This window comes from Anolis carolinensis, chromosome 1 (genome assembly GCF_035594765.1).
Source record: "Anolis carolinensis isolate JA03-04 chromosome 1, rAnoCar3.1.pri, whole genome shotgun sequence".
Classification (NCBI taxonomy): Eukaryota; Metazoa; Chordata; class Lepidosauria; order Squamata; family Dactyloidae; genus Anolis; species Anolis carolinensis.
The window spans coordinates 17,569,985-17,587,434 of NC_085841.1; the positions used below are offsets into that span (position 1 = coordinate 17,569,985).

Genomic DNA, 17,450 nt, shown 5'->3' on the forward strand with positions numbered 1-17,450 from the left:
GAGCCATAGCAAAGGCGTGCCCCTTTGTCCCATCCCAAAGAGCTGCCCCAGAAGGATACCATGATCAATGGTATCAAAAGCTGCTGAGATGTCCAAGAGAACCAGCAGGGTCACATTCCCCTGTCTAGTTCCCTGCGGAGGTCATCCATCAAGGCGACCAAAGCCATCTCGCTACTGTGTCCAGGTCTGAAACCAGACTGTGTTTGGTCTAGAAAGTTGGTGTCATCTAGGAATCCCTGGAGCTGAGAAGCAAAGCTGAATTACTATGTCACAAAAAGTCTAAAATGTGTGTGTGTGAAATGTTTGGAAAACTCCGATGGACTACGATATGCACAATCTCTTATCATTCTCCATACTGATCAAGTTTCCAAAACACCAAATAATTCCTATCATTGCATGAGTATAAGACATACAACTATTTATAGACTGGCACTTTTTAAGAGTTTATTTTACTTTTACAGAAATCTGAGGCCAAAGAAGTACAAGAGTGAAAAGGGACACCACAGCTGACCCAAGGGTTTAACTCTACTGAGGCAAAACTGTATGAAACAACACTATTTGGCATAAATTGACTTTTCGGAAACAAAGAAGCCTGCCTGTTCTGACTCCTTGTTCTGTACTTTGAGTGACTTTATTCAGACTGTACACAAAACGCTAAAACCAAGCATAATCCTCCTTGATTCTGGACTTCAATATTTACACATTCATTGCCCTCTGAACTACATTAAGATGTTCACACACTACAACTACCAAAAAAAAATACAATTTCAGTGATCACACTGTATTTTAGAATGGCTGCATTTCAAGGGAGGGAATACCTGCTGTGCAAGGCCTTCTCTGCTCTCGGTGGAACTCAAAAGAACTCTGCGGTTGGCCAAGGCCTCTTCGTAAGGCACTGAATCAGGACACGGCTGCAGCCAAAAGACATAACTTCGGTGAGTCAGATTACAGATAGAGAGATTTAAATCCCCCCCTGCCCAGCACTCCCCCTTGCTAGCAGAAGTCTTCCTTTGATGCTTTCCAGGCCTTTAGTTGAACAAATCTGTGGCTGGTGTGTTATAGCTAGAGAGAAACAAAATAGAAATTAAATAGCACAGAGACAGCATTGTTCTAAAAAAGCTTTAGCAGTCTTGGGTGCAAACAGAAAAAGAAGGCTTTGTGCTTCCCACGAGTAGGCTAGCCTTCAAAATGATGCACAAAACCAGCCATGTATCATTCCAGTTTATGATTTTTTTTGCCAACTGGAACAAAGATTTTTTTTAATATGGTACAAAGAAACCAAAAGCTTTGAGAAATTCTGAGGACAAAGGTCAAGACAGTGGATATCATTAAAGTTCAGTAAAAGGCTAAGCAGGGTAACAAGAAATACAGAGGAGAAGCATTAAGAGTAAAATGCAGGAGTGCATTTCTCAAAGGAGATCAGAATTATCATTTAGCCACCTTTTCCTAGTGCCTTAGAATTCAACCCAACTACTAACTGAACTTAGTAGAATCAAACTGAACTACTACTCCAGTGTTGTTTCTATTCACAATACTTTCTCAGACGAAAGCAAAGCACCAAGGATTAGAGTACTTAGTTTAGAGCAGGGGTCCTCAAACTTTTTAAGTGGAGGGCCGATTCACAGTCCCCCAGACTGTTGGGGGGCCGGACTATGAAACAGTCCAAAATTAGGATTGTTGTTGTTGAGTGCCTTCAAGTCATTTCAGACTTAGGTCAACCCTAAGTCTAAAGTTTAGGACAGGGGCCAGGTAAATGAGGCCTTAGTTTAGGGACCCCTGTTCTACATGATCTCAAGACCTTAGGTAAGCAATGAGACCTCCAAAAACCATCCAGATGGTCTCATAAGACCATCAGTAAGGAAAGGGACCTTCAAAGACCATCTAGATGATCTCATAAGGCCATCATAAGACTATAGATAAGGAAAGGGACCTCAAAGACCATTGAGATAGTCTCCTATGACCACAGGTAAGGAAAGTGATGGTCTCATAAGGCCATAGCTAAGCAAAGAGACTTCCAAAGACCAGGTAGACTTAGGTCAACCCTAAGTCTAAAGTTTAGGACAGGGGCCAGGTCAATGACATTGGAGGGCCGCATCCGGCCCCCGGGCCTTAGTTTGGGGACCCCTGGTTTAGAGTAACAAAATGTGAAGTCTCCACAAAAATTCATCTTATCTATTTTAGTTTATTTACTTGTTTTTTATCTTTCCTTTCTCCTAATACAAGGACTCAAGGTGGTTTGCAGTATATATATAAAATGTGTTGTCGAAGGATTTCATGGCCGGGATCACAGGGTTGTTGTATGTCTTTCGGGCTGTGTGGCCATGTTCCAGAAGTATTCTCTCCTGACGTTTCGCCCACATCTATGGCAGGCATCCTCAGAGGTTGTGAGGTATGGATCCATACCTCACAACCTCTGAGGATGCCTGCCATAGATGTGGGCGAAACATCAGGAGAGAATACTTCTGGAACATGGCCACACAGCCCGAAAGACATACAACAACCCTATATATAAAACAATGCAAATGAAAGCAATCTAAATGCACAAAAAAATGAAATTAAAAAATAAACCATTTGCATCACATTAGGATTTAAGCACACCGCTGCTAGACTTCACATGGTTTAGCTAGAGCTGGGCAGAATCATTTCAGAAAACTGTGGGAGGGGAGATTCTGTGTGAATTGTCTTTCCTATTTTTGATCCTCAAAACACTGTCCTACCCTGCACCCACCATTATGGTGGAAGAAAACTGATTCTGGTCTTACTTAAAGTGATTTTCTCCAAGCTTAGATGCAATTTTTGAAAAAGAGATTCCTATTGTCTTTCTGTAATTTCCTCTTTACAATCCTCTTGCCATCTGGCCTTCAACTTCTGAATCCATTCCCTGTCCCCTAAGAGCTACTGAATCAATATGATTCTTTGCAAGAAGCCTTTTTTTTACTGGCTGCAAATTATTAACAGTCTCTCGAACTGTGTGTGTTGGATATCTATCTGTTAATGCAATCAATTCATCAACGGATTTTAAAAAGGCATACTGGTGGGAGAATCTGGGAGTCTTCTCCCAACAATAGTTTGACATTTTTTTCATACTATAGTAAGTCTCCATTGCAAGACAGTCTGAAATAGTAACACTAACTATCCCTTTTATCTTATTGTAACATGTTATTTTAGACTGAGAGCCTGCGGCCAGAGACTGTGTTGTGTTATTGCTTTTATTGATCTTATTTAAGCTACTCAGCTGGAAACCAGAACAGCAATGCCATGAACAAGCAAAATCCCCAAAGTCTCACTCTATATAGGAAAGAGTTTTTTTTAAAAAAAAATCTAATAAAATTGCAGTTCTATGAAGGAGCATTCCAACTTTTGATCCCATGCCACCAATCCAAAAACATACTGAGGATGTACAGTTAATTCTCTTGCGATTTCGCTTATTTCCCATTGCTCTCAATAGAACTCTAAACACTATATCAAGCACAAATCTTAGGACTGTGGCTGGCAATGGTAGCCAGTTTTAAGACAAGACTGTCAAAATTTCATGCTACCCAAGAGGAGGGAAGGAGGTCATGGTGAACTTCAAAAACCTCTGAGAGCCACAATGCCTGAGCATACTATTTTTATTACACCTCTGACAACCACAATGAATGGGCAAGCATGTCTGTCCTTTCTCAGGTTTGTAACTAGGTATAGAAGGGAAGTTTGTTCTTGTGGCCCCAAGATATTGAATGGTTCAGAGACTAGCAAGATGTTTCCATCATTCTGTACCTCTCTAAGGTTCAGGACAAAGTCAAGCAGAGATGGGCAAATGTGGTCCTCTAAATGGTTTGGTTGAAACTCCCATAATCCCTCACCCCTCATTGCCTATGCTAGGCAGGCCTTGTGGAAGTTATAGGCTAGAGCAGGTATGGGCAAACAGCTGGTAGGCTGTAAGGTATTGTGAGAGTTGAAGTCCAAAACACCTGGAGGGGTGAAGTTTGCCCATGCTTGGGCTACAGCAACATCAAAAGTTCACACTGATTAATTTCTTGTTTAAGAAGCACCCTGTTCAGAGTGAACAGCTGGGGAATTTACCATAATTTTTTTAATTCGTCCCCAGCATAGATATACGATTATCAGTAAAGAGATTCTCTGTCTATAAGAGAGCTATGGGACTTTCCCCTACTTAAAAAAATCCCCAAGTGACCCATAAAAAACTGGAGGCAGAAAGAAACAATTATGATGTCTTTCTGCTATTACAAATTAAATTAAGAAGTCACTAAGCTTACACAGTTAACTACAAACTATTCTTCATTGCCTATTAAGTATACTGTTTTGTAATATGAATAAAACATAGGTTTTTAACTGCTGCTAGCTGCTCTGATTGGTATGAAAAAACTAGATGAACAGGATATAAGCTTCCAATATTAATAAACAAATCCCTTAACAGACTTCCTAACAGCTTTAATTAAGAAAAAAACATTTCTAATAAATAATTTCAGCCCAAAACTCTGCTTTTGGCCTACACAGATACGATATACTATTCTCAGAAGACCACACTCTTCCCTCAAGCACAGTTCACCAGTTTAGGAGATTCTCCTAACTACTTATTTCCATCCAACCCAAGACTGATGTCCTAGAATTTCTCCCAGTTTCTCCACAGCTTTCCAAAGAATAGTTTCTGAACTCTCACTCATCACGCCCTGTGAATATTCCTTATAAATCCACCTCAAGCTAAATAGGAAACAGGAAAACATCCAAACCACAAATCCTGTTTGATCTGCCAATGAGAATCTCTTCAAAGGTGAAAAGAAGAAAAAACTAAACTATTGTTGTATATCCAAATTACTACAAACCTTCTTTAGAAGTTTCATGAAGGCAGCTGCTTTTTTCTTGTTCTGAAGCATACACTCAGCTGAGAGGGGACTGATAAACTCCATTCCTCCCTTTGGCCCATAGCTCAGCGAGGCAGTGAAACAGTCTAAATTATTGCTGAAGAACGAAGCAACCTATATAAACAAAGATAAACATATAAAGTGCCAGTCTGGCTCAGTTAAAGCTCCAAACCATGGTTGAGTGTTGTGAGCTGTAGGGAGCCTTCTACACACGTGCTCACCGCTTCCTACAAAAGCACTTTCCCCCCTTCAGTTTTAGATTGAGAACAGCTTGCTGTATCATTCAAACACAGAAAGAAACTAACAATGGAGGATTCTAGTATCCTTGTGGTCATGTCAAGGTGTGTGTTGGGGGGGGGGGGGGGAGAGAGAGTGTAGACACATGGACTCAAGGCTCTTCAAGCTTCAGTCTTATAACATTAAACTATAATTTAGCACAGAGGAGGGAATCATGAAGCTCTCCAAATGTAGTTGGACCACAACTCTTAGCAGTGTTGGTCAGTATTACCACTGAGGAATGCTGGGAGTTGCAATCCAACCACATCTGGAAGGACACACGAGTCCTACCCCTGCTATAGTTCTATACCCAAATAAAGCCACCGAATCTACAAATTTATTTATTTATTTATTTTATGTACCACTCTTCTCCCCCAGGGGGACCCAGAGCGGTCTTACATAATGATAATACAACATGTAGAAAAACCAAACATAAAACACAAATGAAAGCCGGTATCCAAATCAAATTAAAAACAATTAAAACCATGTGACCATTACAAAAGGGGGAATTTCAAGCCAAAGTCAGAGCCAGTCTGTGTTCGACTTAATATTAATCCATCAGGTCATATCAGATCATATCTTAGGATGGGCCAAATGCTTGATCCCACAGCCAGGTCTTCACCTACTTCCTGAAAGATATGAGTGAGGGGGCTTCCCTAATCTCCCTTGGCAAGGAGTTCCACAGCCGAGGAACCACCATCAAAAAAGCCCTCTCTCTTGTTCCCGCCAACTTCACCTGTGACGGTGGCGGGACCGAGAGCAGGGCTTCACTTGAAGATCTTAATCTGTGGGACTGCCTGTCCACTACCAGCTTTGTACAACATGGGATCAATGCAGAAAAATAGCAGTCCAATTTGTTCTACTTGCTGCTACAGAATTTCATGCCATCTTAGGGTAAGAAAAACAGTACAATAACTTTTTAAAACAGATCTTCTGCACAACACTCACCTGACAACAAAATCTTATGCAGGCTTATTCAACATGTAAACAAAGGGAGATAAACTGCAGCGTACCCTATGTTTTGGAACACTACAATTCCCATGACTCATAGCCAGAAAGTCCACAGCTCAAGGATTATGGGAATTGCTGTACAAAACATCTGGAAGGTGCAAGATCACCTACCTGTGGTACACTTTTGGTTTCACAACACTGACTCAGGTTCGGATAGAGTAGGAAGAGAAGTTACCTTGCCTGCTCCATTTGTTAATGCTACGATGGAGGATAAGATGCAGTCGTTGGTGGTGATGAGCTTCTGGGTAGCGGTGGGGAGCTCTTGCTCCAAGGCAGCTTTTTGGCTATAATGCTTGTACATATCTAGAGGGAGGAAGCAACTTGGATAAGCTCTGCACATTGTCCTGCCACAATCCTGTTCATCCCTCCTGGATCTACCTCCTCCCACTTGATGTAATTCATACTCAAGGTGAAGTTTATATGGGATTTCAGCATAATCACTGCACAGTATTATTAATTAAATATGAGAGCCAGTGTGGTGGTCTGCATATTGGATGAAGACACCAGGAGATTAGGGTACACAACCCTGCTCGTTCATGAAAACATCCTGCATGACCGTGTGTGAGTGACACTTTCTCAGCCTCAGGGGAAGGCAAGAACAAATACCCTCTGAATAAATCCTACTAAGAAAGTCCCTTGATAGGTTGGCCTTAGGATTGTCTTAAGTAAAAAATGACCTGAAGGCACATAACAGCAATATTATACTATAATTACTATATAATTTATATTTAGTAGACTGCTCTGTGCATTAAATACCTAAAGAAAATAACATTGATCGCCACATTCTGGAAAGTCAAAGAAACGGTACTGGTGTACTGATTTAAATTAAGTTGGTTTAAGATCAGCAACAAAAAGGGAGATGATTTAAACCACATATTTAAATCAGAGATAGTAATCCTGCAACTCTTTAGACTATGCACATTTTAGCAATCGTTATCATTGGCTATGCTGGCTAGGGCTCTTGGGAGCTGTCCAAGACCACATAATTCCAATTCCTATTCAAATTTAGTATCTTATTGGTTTTAGTACATTTCCCAAACATGTTATAAATCTGACCATCATGTTAACTTATAGCTAAATTGAATATTATTTCCATAGTTTCATTCTGGAAGCTAGACCTTGTCTCTCTTTGACACAAACTTTGATATGCGTTGCTTCTTTTACATACAAGCAGAACATCTTCAGTACAGAAATTTTTCACATAACCAATGAAATACAAAAGCATGGGAATTTGTAGATTGGACACCTGTCATTCAAGAAAGCAGACCATTTTCTGAAACTTTTTTAAAAAAATCTACATTCAAATGATAAACCAAACACTAATACTGGATCATGTTAAATTACAGGTGTCCCTAGTTTAACAGCATCAAACAGCAGGGCCAAGAAAAACCTTTACCAAGAAAGGAAGCCACTGTTGTCCAGAAGAGTTAGGTGTGCCATGATTCCCATTACACAGGAAGCTTCTCTGCCCAAGTTTGAGCCTTTTAAAGATTTGACACCCTTTTTCCTTCACAATGTGGTAAACGCACTAACAATCCAGTGGCTTTTAGCATCAATAGTAAAAAGAGACATCCACTACTTGAGCCACCTTTATTCCTACAAAGCTTAGGCTAAAAATTAACATCATGCCCTATCCAAAAATTACTGATTGACCCAAAGCTGTCCTGTCTCACCTTGCAAGACATCATGAAATCCATGAAGAGTTGAAGCAATGTACGTGAACACTGAGCTGAAATTTGTTCGAAGCAGTCGGTCTGGTTTTGTGCCTAGAAGATGCAGAAGGATCACAAAATCAAAATTCACCAGCAGTTTTGAAAGAAAAGGGAAAATATCCGATTTGTTATAGAAGAGAATTGGCAAAACAAAGGAGATGCCCCTTCAAAGTCTAAGTTTTTAAGAGTTTTGAGAAACATGTATTCTATAGTTTTCCAGATTCTTAATTCCAAAACCTGGAATCTATATCTATACACATAATAACAGTGAAAATCTGTATGTGGCAGATGTGTCCACTTACACAGACAGCCTCCAGCCTCCATAAACAGCTATAACCAACAGTACTGAGGAGCTACTAAAGGCCCTCCCTCCAAGGAACATTGCAGGTTACAGTGAGCGTCATGAATATATAGCCCAAACCCTGCCAATGTCCTCCACAAACACTATGGCCCACCACCCAAGGAATGCTTTCATTTGGGAACCATTTCATCCTAGATTTTATGTGTTTCCTCAACCACAGGCAGGCATCCAAGGGTGCAGTTGATGTGGAATTTCCATGATCCCATCCACTGCCTCTCCCTTAACCCTTCCTAATCTTTTTAACTCTGTCTGCATAACAAACAGAGCAGAACTGAGCAGCAACTGAACATACTGGAGGGGTTTTGGGAATTGACTCCACATGATGGAAGTTGTACTTCACCCTGCATCAAGACACAGCACTGTGACCCCCACCAACAACGGACTTGGCCACATTTGGCACACAGAACCCCCATGACCAACAGAACATACTGGAGGGATTTGGGGGGAATTGGCCTTGACATTTAGGGGTTGTAGTTACTGGATTTACAGTTCACCTGCATTCTAAGAACACTCTGAACTCCACCCACAATGGACCTGGACCTAAATTGGCACACAGAAACCCCCATGACAAAAATAACGGAGGAGGGCTTTGGGGGGAATTCACCTTGATTGATAGGAATTATAGTTCGCCTACATTCAGACAGCAATGTGAATGCAAACAATGGATCTGCACCAAATGTGGCACGCATACCCAATATGCCCAAATTTGAATACTGGTGGATTTGGGGTGGAATTCGTCTTGACATTTGTTAGTTGTAGGTATGGGATGTATAGTTCACCTGCAACCCAAGAGCACTCTGAACGCCACCGATGATGGACCTGGACATAACTTGGCACCAGAACCCCAATGACCAGCTGAACATACTGGAGGGATTTGATGCGACTGACCCACCATGGTGGGAGTTGTAGTTCACCCTGCAATCGGAGAGCACACTGAACCCCACCGATCATGCATCTAGAGCACATTTGCCCAACATGGTAAACTTTACATACTGACGGAGTTTCAGGGGGTTAACTTGGCATGATGTGAGCTGTAGTTCACCCACAACCTTAGGTATTTTGTAAAATAAAAACATGACTTCTTCTAATAACCTGGGCAATGCCGGGCACCCAAGCTAGTATCAAATAAATTGTAGTTTTAAAGTAACATTCACAAAACGTTCATACTTCCAGTTAAGCAGAAAATTTTGATTAGAGGGCAATAAAAGTGCTATTTTTTTCAAACTATGATATATTTCAAAAAACATAATTTGTAATGAAAACCTACTTCTAGCCACTGTTCTATTATATGATGATGTTATGACTTATTTTTTTTACCACAGAGACAGGAATGAGATGCTTACTCAAGGACTTTTAAAGGAAAACAATTTGTAAACTAGGAAAGTTCCATACTTGAAAGTATCCACGTAATGTGTATATCTGAGTAACTGGCCATTCCAGTACAAAGCAAGTTATGAGACCTCTGGCAACAGAGATGCTTAAAGACTGAGAAATTAAGCATCATATCACTAAATGGGGCTGAATGGGATGTTAGGGCATACCCTTATTGTGGGAAGATGTAGTTATGCAAGAGTTTATGTTGCTGAGAGCATCCAAATACCTGTGGTTTCATCTGGGCATCATCACCAGCACAGTCCCCAACTGGATAGCTGTGGTGGTATTTTCAGAAGGCATATGTTGCTTTTGAGCAGCATTTGTATTTTCAATGTGTATATTCCTCCCATGCATTAAGAATATGTTACATAAAAACAACATATGCTCCCTGGAAATACCACAACAACTTGACAGTGTGTATTCTTCCCACCCACCATGGTGGTAGGATTGCAAAAGGCTAGCATTACTGCCAGCAGAGTCCCCAAAGTCAAACTTTTGCTGAGGAGCCAGACTAAATGTGCTAAACAGCTACTGGACAACAACTCTAATTGGAGGGGATTACACTAGCAGAATATAAGGATGGAGTAATTATCGCATAACTAAATGGGGAAGAATGGAGTACTATAGCATCCCATCCTGGGAACATAAGACCAGGAGCAGATTGTGGCACAGACCACGAACTGCTCACATCAGAAATGAGAATAAAGTCAAAGAACATTACATCAATTACTGTGCCAAATTACAGCCTTTAGAATGTATAGATAACGTAGAAAAATAGATTTGCACTTGTTGCTATGTATCTTCAAGTTGTTTTTGACTTATGGCAACCCTAAGGCAAGCTTTTCATGGGTTCAGAGGCCGATGCCTCTCTCCAAGGCTGAAAATATAACTTGTTCAAGTTCACCCAGGGGTTTTCCATAGCTGAGTGAAGATTTCAACTTTCATCACCAAAGCTTAAAACCACTAAATCAGGATGACTCTCTGATTTACACTACTGACCAGGAACCAGAAAACTATGGACTCAAGACAGGGCTACTGTGAGGGAAGAATACAAAAAGCTAATATTTCTTACCAGTAAAAAAGAATACTCTTACTGGATGACAGATGAAATTCTTCTAAAAGTTAAGAAGATGCAAAAAGTAAAAGGGGACAAAATCAGATCCATACCCTAAACACAACTGTTCAAAAATGTGTGTACATGGACAAAGGAAACTACTATAACAATAAATGCAGAGAAAGAGAAGATCGCCTAGAAAAGCGCCGGGGGGGGGGGGGGGGGGAAGAGAACAAGATATCTTTTCCAAAAGATCTGAGAACTTACAAGGAACCTGAGAGGGGATGCTTTACGGCCAGCAGAGGAATATACTACATGATCGCCTTTGATGTGTAAGATCATGAAAAGCTATGAATTCATCTTAAAGAAATGGGTGCATTACAGCATTTGATTTTCCAAATATGTAACCTGTACTCAGAAAAAGAAGCCATCATTAGGACAGAATAAGGAGAAGTGAAGTGGCTTCCAATTGCCAAGGGAATCAGGCCAAGCTGCATTTTATCACCCAGCGTTTTTAACTTGTATGCTGAACATATTTTACGCCAAGCAGGATTAGAGTCTGAGGAAAAACACCAGAGGCAGAAACATCACCACTTTAAGATATGCAGATGATACTAAAGAAACACAAAATAACACCAACTTGGAATGACAAATCAAGCAAAAAAGTACAAAGGCAAGTCTGAACATTAAGAAATAAAAATACTGATCAAAATTATTTACATAACTTAAAAGTAGACAAGAAAGACACCGAGATAATGAAAGATTTCCTATACCTGTGTTGCCCACCCCTAATCCCTCCCTCTTGGTTGGCTTTAATACTAAAAAAAATTAGTTAAAAGTTAATTTTTTAAAGGATGTATATAAGATGTATGTCAACAGCCTGTTGAATGAAAATAGAATGTGCCAAATAACAGGTGTACAACAGTTAAGGCTGTTATGTATAACACATTGATATAATGTTGAAATGTTCGAAATTTTATACACACACACACACACACACACACACACACACATCTTAGCTCATTGATCAAAATGTGGACAGCAGACAAGAAATGACTAGAACTTGAGAGGGCAGCTACACAAGATCTTCAATATACTGACATATCATTGAATATCAAAGTCACATTTGTCCCTATCATATTTCCAATGCTAGACAGTGAAGAAAGTAGATAGGAAGAAAACCAGCTTATTTGAAATGTAATGCGGAAGGAGAGTTCTACAGGTACCCTGGACTGTCAAAAAGACAAATACATTAACAGAATGGTCCTGAACTCTCCTTAGAAGTCCAGATAACTAGATAAAGTCTATCATACTCTGTATATATCATCAGAAGATATGAATCACTAGAAAAGGCAACAATGCTTGGCAAGATAGAATGTAATAGAAGAAGAAAAAGATCCCATTATAGTTGGATACACTCAGCCAAGGAAGCCATGGGCCTAGTTTGCAAGACCTGAGCAGGGCTGTTGATGGCAGGGTGACATGGAGGTCTCTTGTTCAAAGGGTCACAATATGTCAGAATCAACTTGGCAGCAGTTAACAACAACAATGCCTCCCATCCCACCCCTAGACTGAACTCATATTGACTATGGCATGCATTCTTCCATACCTTCAGGCCCCAACATATAAATATAGGGTAGCTCTGTTAGTAGTTCTTGCCTTAGATGCTTTTCCTGTTATATGGTTATTTATGTAAAAGTGCTATTTTACCCATATTAAGCTTCAGAACCACAGTATATAAATGCATATGCACATAAGCATTTACACAAGTTTTAATTAATGGTTTTTGAAAAGAACAGCTGAACGTATTCATTTCCTGGCATATTCTAAAAACAGAGAATTCATCTTAAATGTTCAGCCCTACATCAAGGTTGCTGTTTAATCTGAAAGGGAACTCTCATATCATACAATTTGGGCTGTAATAACTTGTTTTCTAGGGGAAAGGCAAACAAATATAATTCTAGAGTTCTCACTGCATCACCACTGATTGCTTCACATGGGTTGCTTCATAATGCTTATCAGCCATATCCTTCCTTTTCTTTCTTGGAACTTTTTATTGAGAGCCTGGAGGGATTTTATTTTATATAAAGCAGAAATGAAACTGCTTTGATAGCAAAATAATAAAATCCATTATAATTTGGAGGATGTTTATAATCAACAGTGACACAAAACAGACATTTGAGAGGACAAATTATAGCTTCAGTTTCAGACTAGTCCTGTTGCAAACAGAATGAGAAAATCATTGTCGGTTCAGAATTTTCACAGGATATCATTTTCAATCCCTTCAAATTTCAGGCTAGTACTCCATAAAAAGATACTACCCTATAAATCTCTAGGACAGAACCTGGAAAACATTACTTTCTGGACTACAATTCCCAGCGGGCTGCTAACTGGAGGTTTCGTGGAGCTGAAGGCCAACTAAGTAGGGTTTCCAAGCTTTTTCCTAAGAAAACACGGAGATTTTACCTATATTAAGGCAGACAGTGGTTTTCTTGCCCAACATTGTGAATATTACTGACAATGGGCCTCAAGTCTGAGGCAGGCTTTTCTTACGGCATGGTATGGAGATAGAAGGGGTTGAGTCTAGGGTCTTCTGCTTGAAAAAAAAGATATTATACCTTCCTCTAAGATACAGGTCTTCCCTCCCACTGCCCACAATTTTCTTGTACAATGAAGAAACAGTGACAATGGCTGGTATCTACTGTATATACTCATGGATACAATTGGCCCGAGGCGTTGCCACCACTTTATTTTCAGCCCATTCCATGCATCATGCTGCAATCAGAACTGCCAACAACCAATACTTACTGGGCAAGGCAAGAAGATTAATGTACGTATGCAGCTTCTCAAAGACCGCAGTCAGCTTTTTCATGTCATTTTGGAGCTCCATGTTCCTGGCTCTTAACGCAGCTGTGCAAAGAGAAGATTCACACTCTTCTTCCAAACTAGGAACATATGAATTTATGTTTTTAAAAGTGAGTATTGTGGTGGCAAATGTGGTATGCTTTTTTTAAAAAAAGACAATATTTTCATAAAAGTCTGAAACAGTAATACATCTGACTTTTATGGGGCACAGTTTGGGATTTACGTACACCTTTTGTCATTGTTTATTAAAGTAATTGGCTGCTGCATTCCTAAAGAAAATCAGCCATGTAATCAGAAGTCACTTTTGGCTGATATACATCCAAAACAGTTGGGGGGTTGTAATTTGTTCAAGTACCGGCATCCTGGCAGAAAAGGCTCGAGACCCTGTAAAACTACAAATCCCTTGAACCCAACCATACTGGCAAATGACAGTGGGAGCTGCAGTCCAAGTCATTGGGGGGGGGGGGGTTTCAGGTTGAGAAAAATGACAAACAAAGTAACAATTCTTGACAGTTCTACTTCCTTTAATTCTTCCACTAAGATGACTAAGTTCTAACAAATTCCCAAGAAAAAGACCAAAGACAACTAGAGGAAAATCTAAAAAATCCCCCAAAATTATGTAGATGTGTTACAAAAGTGAGCTCCTAATGTACTTGTTTCAAACAGATTTCTAGTCTGTCTTTTACTATGCACTTAGAGATTATGATGAGATATGGATAGGTATGTAATAACAGGTGCCAGTTAAATCTCCCCAAAAAATTTACAGTCAGAAATCTGAAGGGAAATATAATCAAGAGCCATGATACTCTCAGATTCCAAACATAAGTGACAAGATACTCAATGAATTACAGTTCTCGTTTAGGAAAGTCAAAAATGAAAAATGTAGTACCTTTTGAACTGATAAGGAAGAATCTTCCTGAGAAAGCAGACATAAGATGTTAAGTGGTCAGAAAAGGATTTCAGTTTCACAGTTGTTTCCTTTGAAGAAAAAGAACAAAAAAAAAAAAACCCTGTGTTTCACATATTTAGAGCCAACCTGTTTCAAACATGAAGTCTGGCAACAGGATAAGGGTATTACCAGCACAGTGACCGTGTCCTCCGTGATGCTCTCAAATAGCTGCAGCATTCCTTCCTCCAGAGGGCGGACGTAGGATGCATTTTCATGAAGGTACTGAGAGAACTGATGGGTGAGAAACTGGTTAGTAAGTCTAGCACAGCCATAGGCAAACTTCGGCCCTCCAGGTGTTCTGGACTTCATCTCCCACAATTCCCAACAGCCTACCGGCTGTTAGGAATTGTAAGAATTAAAGTCCAAAACACCCAGAGGGCTGAAATTTGCCCATGTCTGCTCTAGCAGAATCTGCTCACAAATTCAGCCTCATTTGTCTTAAAGGGCCATATCATGTCCCACAACAAAATGGACTCTGGCACGACAACTGTACTGCCATTTTTGGGGAGAATAATCTGTATTATGGAGAATGGAGGATTGAAAGTAGACATGACTAGGAAAGGGAACAGTTTGAGATGCCCAAACAACCAACTTGTCTATTGGGCATAAGATCTGGAGGCATGGGGCACTTTTCTGCATTTCTAAAGCTTTTGGCCATTTTGGGACAAAAGTGACTTTTTCATTAAAAATGAAATGAACAGGTCATTTCCTGTTACTAAAAGACTTGCTTGTGTGTAACATGGCCACCCCCCCCCCCCCCAAATTACATGGTGAAATTGCTCCCATGCCCCCATTTTTAAATATTTGGGGTCATGGGGGTTATTAAAAACGGGCCTGTGGGACACATAGTAGTAGTAGTAATAATAATAATAATACTTTATTTATATTCCGTCCTATCTCCCCAAGGGGATTCAGGGCGGATCACAGTACACTTACACAGCAAACATTCAATGCCGTTTGGAGACAGGACAGAACAGAATAAGACAAACAGAAGGAGGTATGTAGTCTTGAACTCCAGTTTTTTGGTGCCTTGGAGGTTGAGGTTGTGCTCAGATTCAGTCACAGGGGGTGCTGTTGCTTCATTCTCTTATCGGAACTTCCTACTTCCACCTTATTTTCGGTCACCGCATTTCTGGTCTTGTTATTTATGGTGTCGTAAAATACCTCCCCTGCAATTTGCGGTACCTATTTTCTCTAAGGTGTTTTAGGTTTATCCAAACTCAGCCTACCTTCTGATTTAACGGTGATATTGTGTCGGTGGCTGAATCGATAGGGAAAATCTGGACCCGCTGTTCTGTGTAGGTGTGGAAATTCAGGAGGGCTGTGACCAAATCTTGAACGAAAGTCACTGCTTGGCCAGCAAGGTCACGCAGCTTCAACTGAAAGATATAAAACACCATGACCGGGTTCACTGTTACTTTGATGGAGGGTAATCTGGTTTACAACAAACCTTTCACAAAACTGCTTCTAACTGATCAAACAAAAGAAAGGTGTATCACAGAAACCTCTCTGTTGTAAAGATACTTCAGCTGGCGAAGCTGCAGAATAAAAACATTCTTCCATTTTGGTGCTTCCAAAACATTTTTCAGCATCAAAACCAAAATGCAACTGGTGGTGGTCATCAAGCCTGATAAATCACACAAGTGTCATTCAGCCAGGCCTACGGTCATTGCTTTAACTGATTTTTAAAAACCATATATCCAAAGACCACAAAGAACACAATCCTGTGGTTGTGCAAAAAAGCAGATCAAGCAACTGAAACTTCATTTCCCTCTCTTCCTGTTGCAAAAACTCTCCAAATTATTAATAATATGAGACTTTGGTATACTGGGATGATGATACTTCCCCAAATCTTGTGCCAGATGTAGGATCAAATGCCCTGCCTTTACAGTTCCTCCCCTCTCTAAAAACATTTCCTAGTCCCATATTTATCACAACAAAGGAGTATATCAATATCAGTATTACTTATCTGCTTTGATATATATTGTAAGTACAGTAGAGACTCACTTATCCAACATAAATGGGCCGGCAGAACGTTGGATAAGCAAATATGTTGGATAATAAGGAGGGATTAAGGAAAAGCCTATTAAACCTCAAATTAGGTTATGATTTTGCAAATTAAGCACCAAAACATCATGTTATACAACAAATTTGACAGAAAAAGTAGTTCAATACGCAGTAATGCCATGTAGTAATTACTGTATTTACGAATTTAGCACCAAAACATCGCCACATTTACTCCAAAAACATTGACTACTAAAAGGCAGACTGTGTTGAATAATCCAGAAGCTTGGATAAGCGAATGTTGGATAAGTGAGGCTTTACTGTAGTATTAAGCAGGACTTAAAACCACATAAAGAGAACCACATTTCTCTTTTCACATAAAGGGAACCGGCACTAAGCTGACCTGGCCCATAGCTGTATGCCAAAGATTCCTCTAACTGTTTAAGTTAAGGACTGTTCATGTTTTACTCACCTGCCGCCATCTATTGTGGAATGGCACATTCAAAGCATTGTGTTTGATAGACTCTGCAAAACAATTCTCAGTTTCATTCATAATATTCATCTATAACATTAAAATATTTTCTCCTCAAAGATGCCTCTTTAATTTTAATCCTTTCAAAAGAGGAAAGCATATTTTCAAACAGGGCTGTCTATATCTTTCTTGAGTCCTTGAGATGAGGCAAACTAAAAATTCAAAGGAGTTAAAAGGCACAGAAAAGGGAAAGGTGGGAACTGTAAACACTAGCATCTATGATTTAGTGAGATTTTTTTAAAGGCTGAAAGCACTACATATAATTCCCACCAACAGCTTAACAGCTTGTTATTGCTAAGTCTCATATCCTGCCTGCCTGACTTCCTCATTTACAGGTAAGACAGAAATATTGCAATGACTAAGAGATGTCCATCTACTTAAGGCAGGAAGTGAATTTATGGCAGATCTGAAACCTAAACTGGGAACTTCCTGGTTCACAACCATGTC

At 39.9% G+C, this 17,450-nt stretch overlaps 1 protein-coding gene across 1 annotated transcript in view; it reads right to left on the reverse strand.

The window, feature by feature from the left end:
* Nucleotides 1-17,450, reverse strand: part of ppp1r21 (protein phosphatase 1 regulatory subunit 21) — a 54,222-nt gene that overhangs the window by 18,600 nt on the left and 18,172 nt on the right. Inside the window, exons 8-16 of the mRNA XM_003216118.4 lie at nt 16,944-16,996; nt 15,697-15,846; nt 14,597-14,698; nt 14,408-14,496; nt 13,462-13,598; nt 7,826-7,918; nt 6,328-6,455; nt 4,827-4,979; nt 819-911 (exon numbers count right to left, since the gene is read on the reverse strand). Coding sequence (XP_003216166.1) covers nt 819-911; nt 4,827-4,979; nt 6,328-6,455; nt 7,826-7,918; nt 13,462-13,598; nt 14,408-14,496; nt 14,597-14,698; nt 15,697-15,846; nt 16,944-16,996 — 998 coding nt within the window. The remainder of the gene's footprint in view (nt 1-818; nt 912-4,826; nt 4,980-6,327; nt 6,456-7,825; nt 7,919-13,461; nt 13,599-14,407; nt 14,497-14,596; nt 14,699-15,696; nt 15,847-16,943; nt 16,997-17,450) is intronic.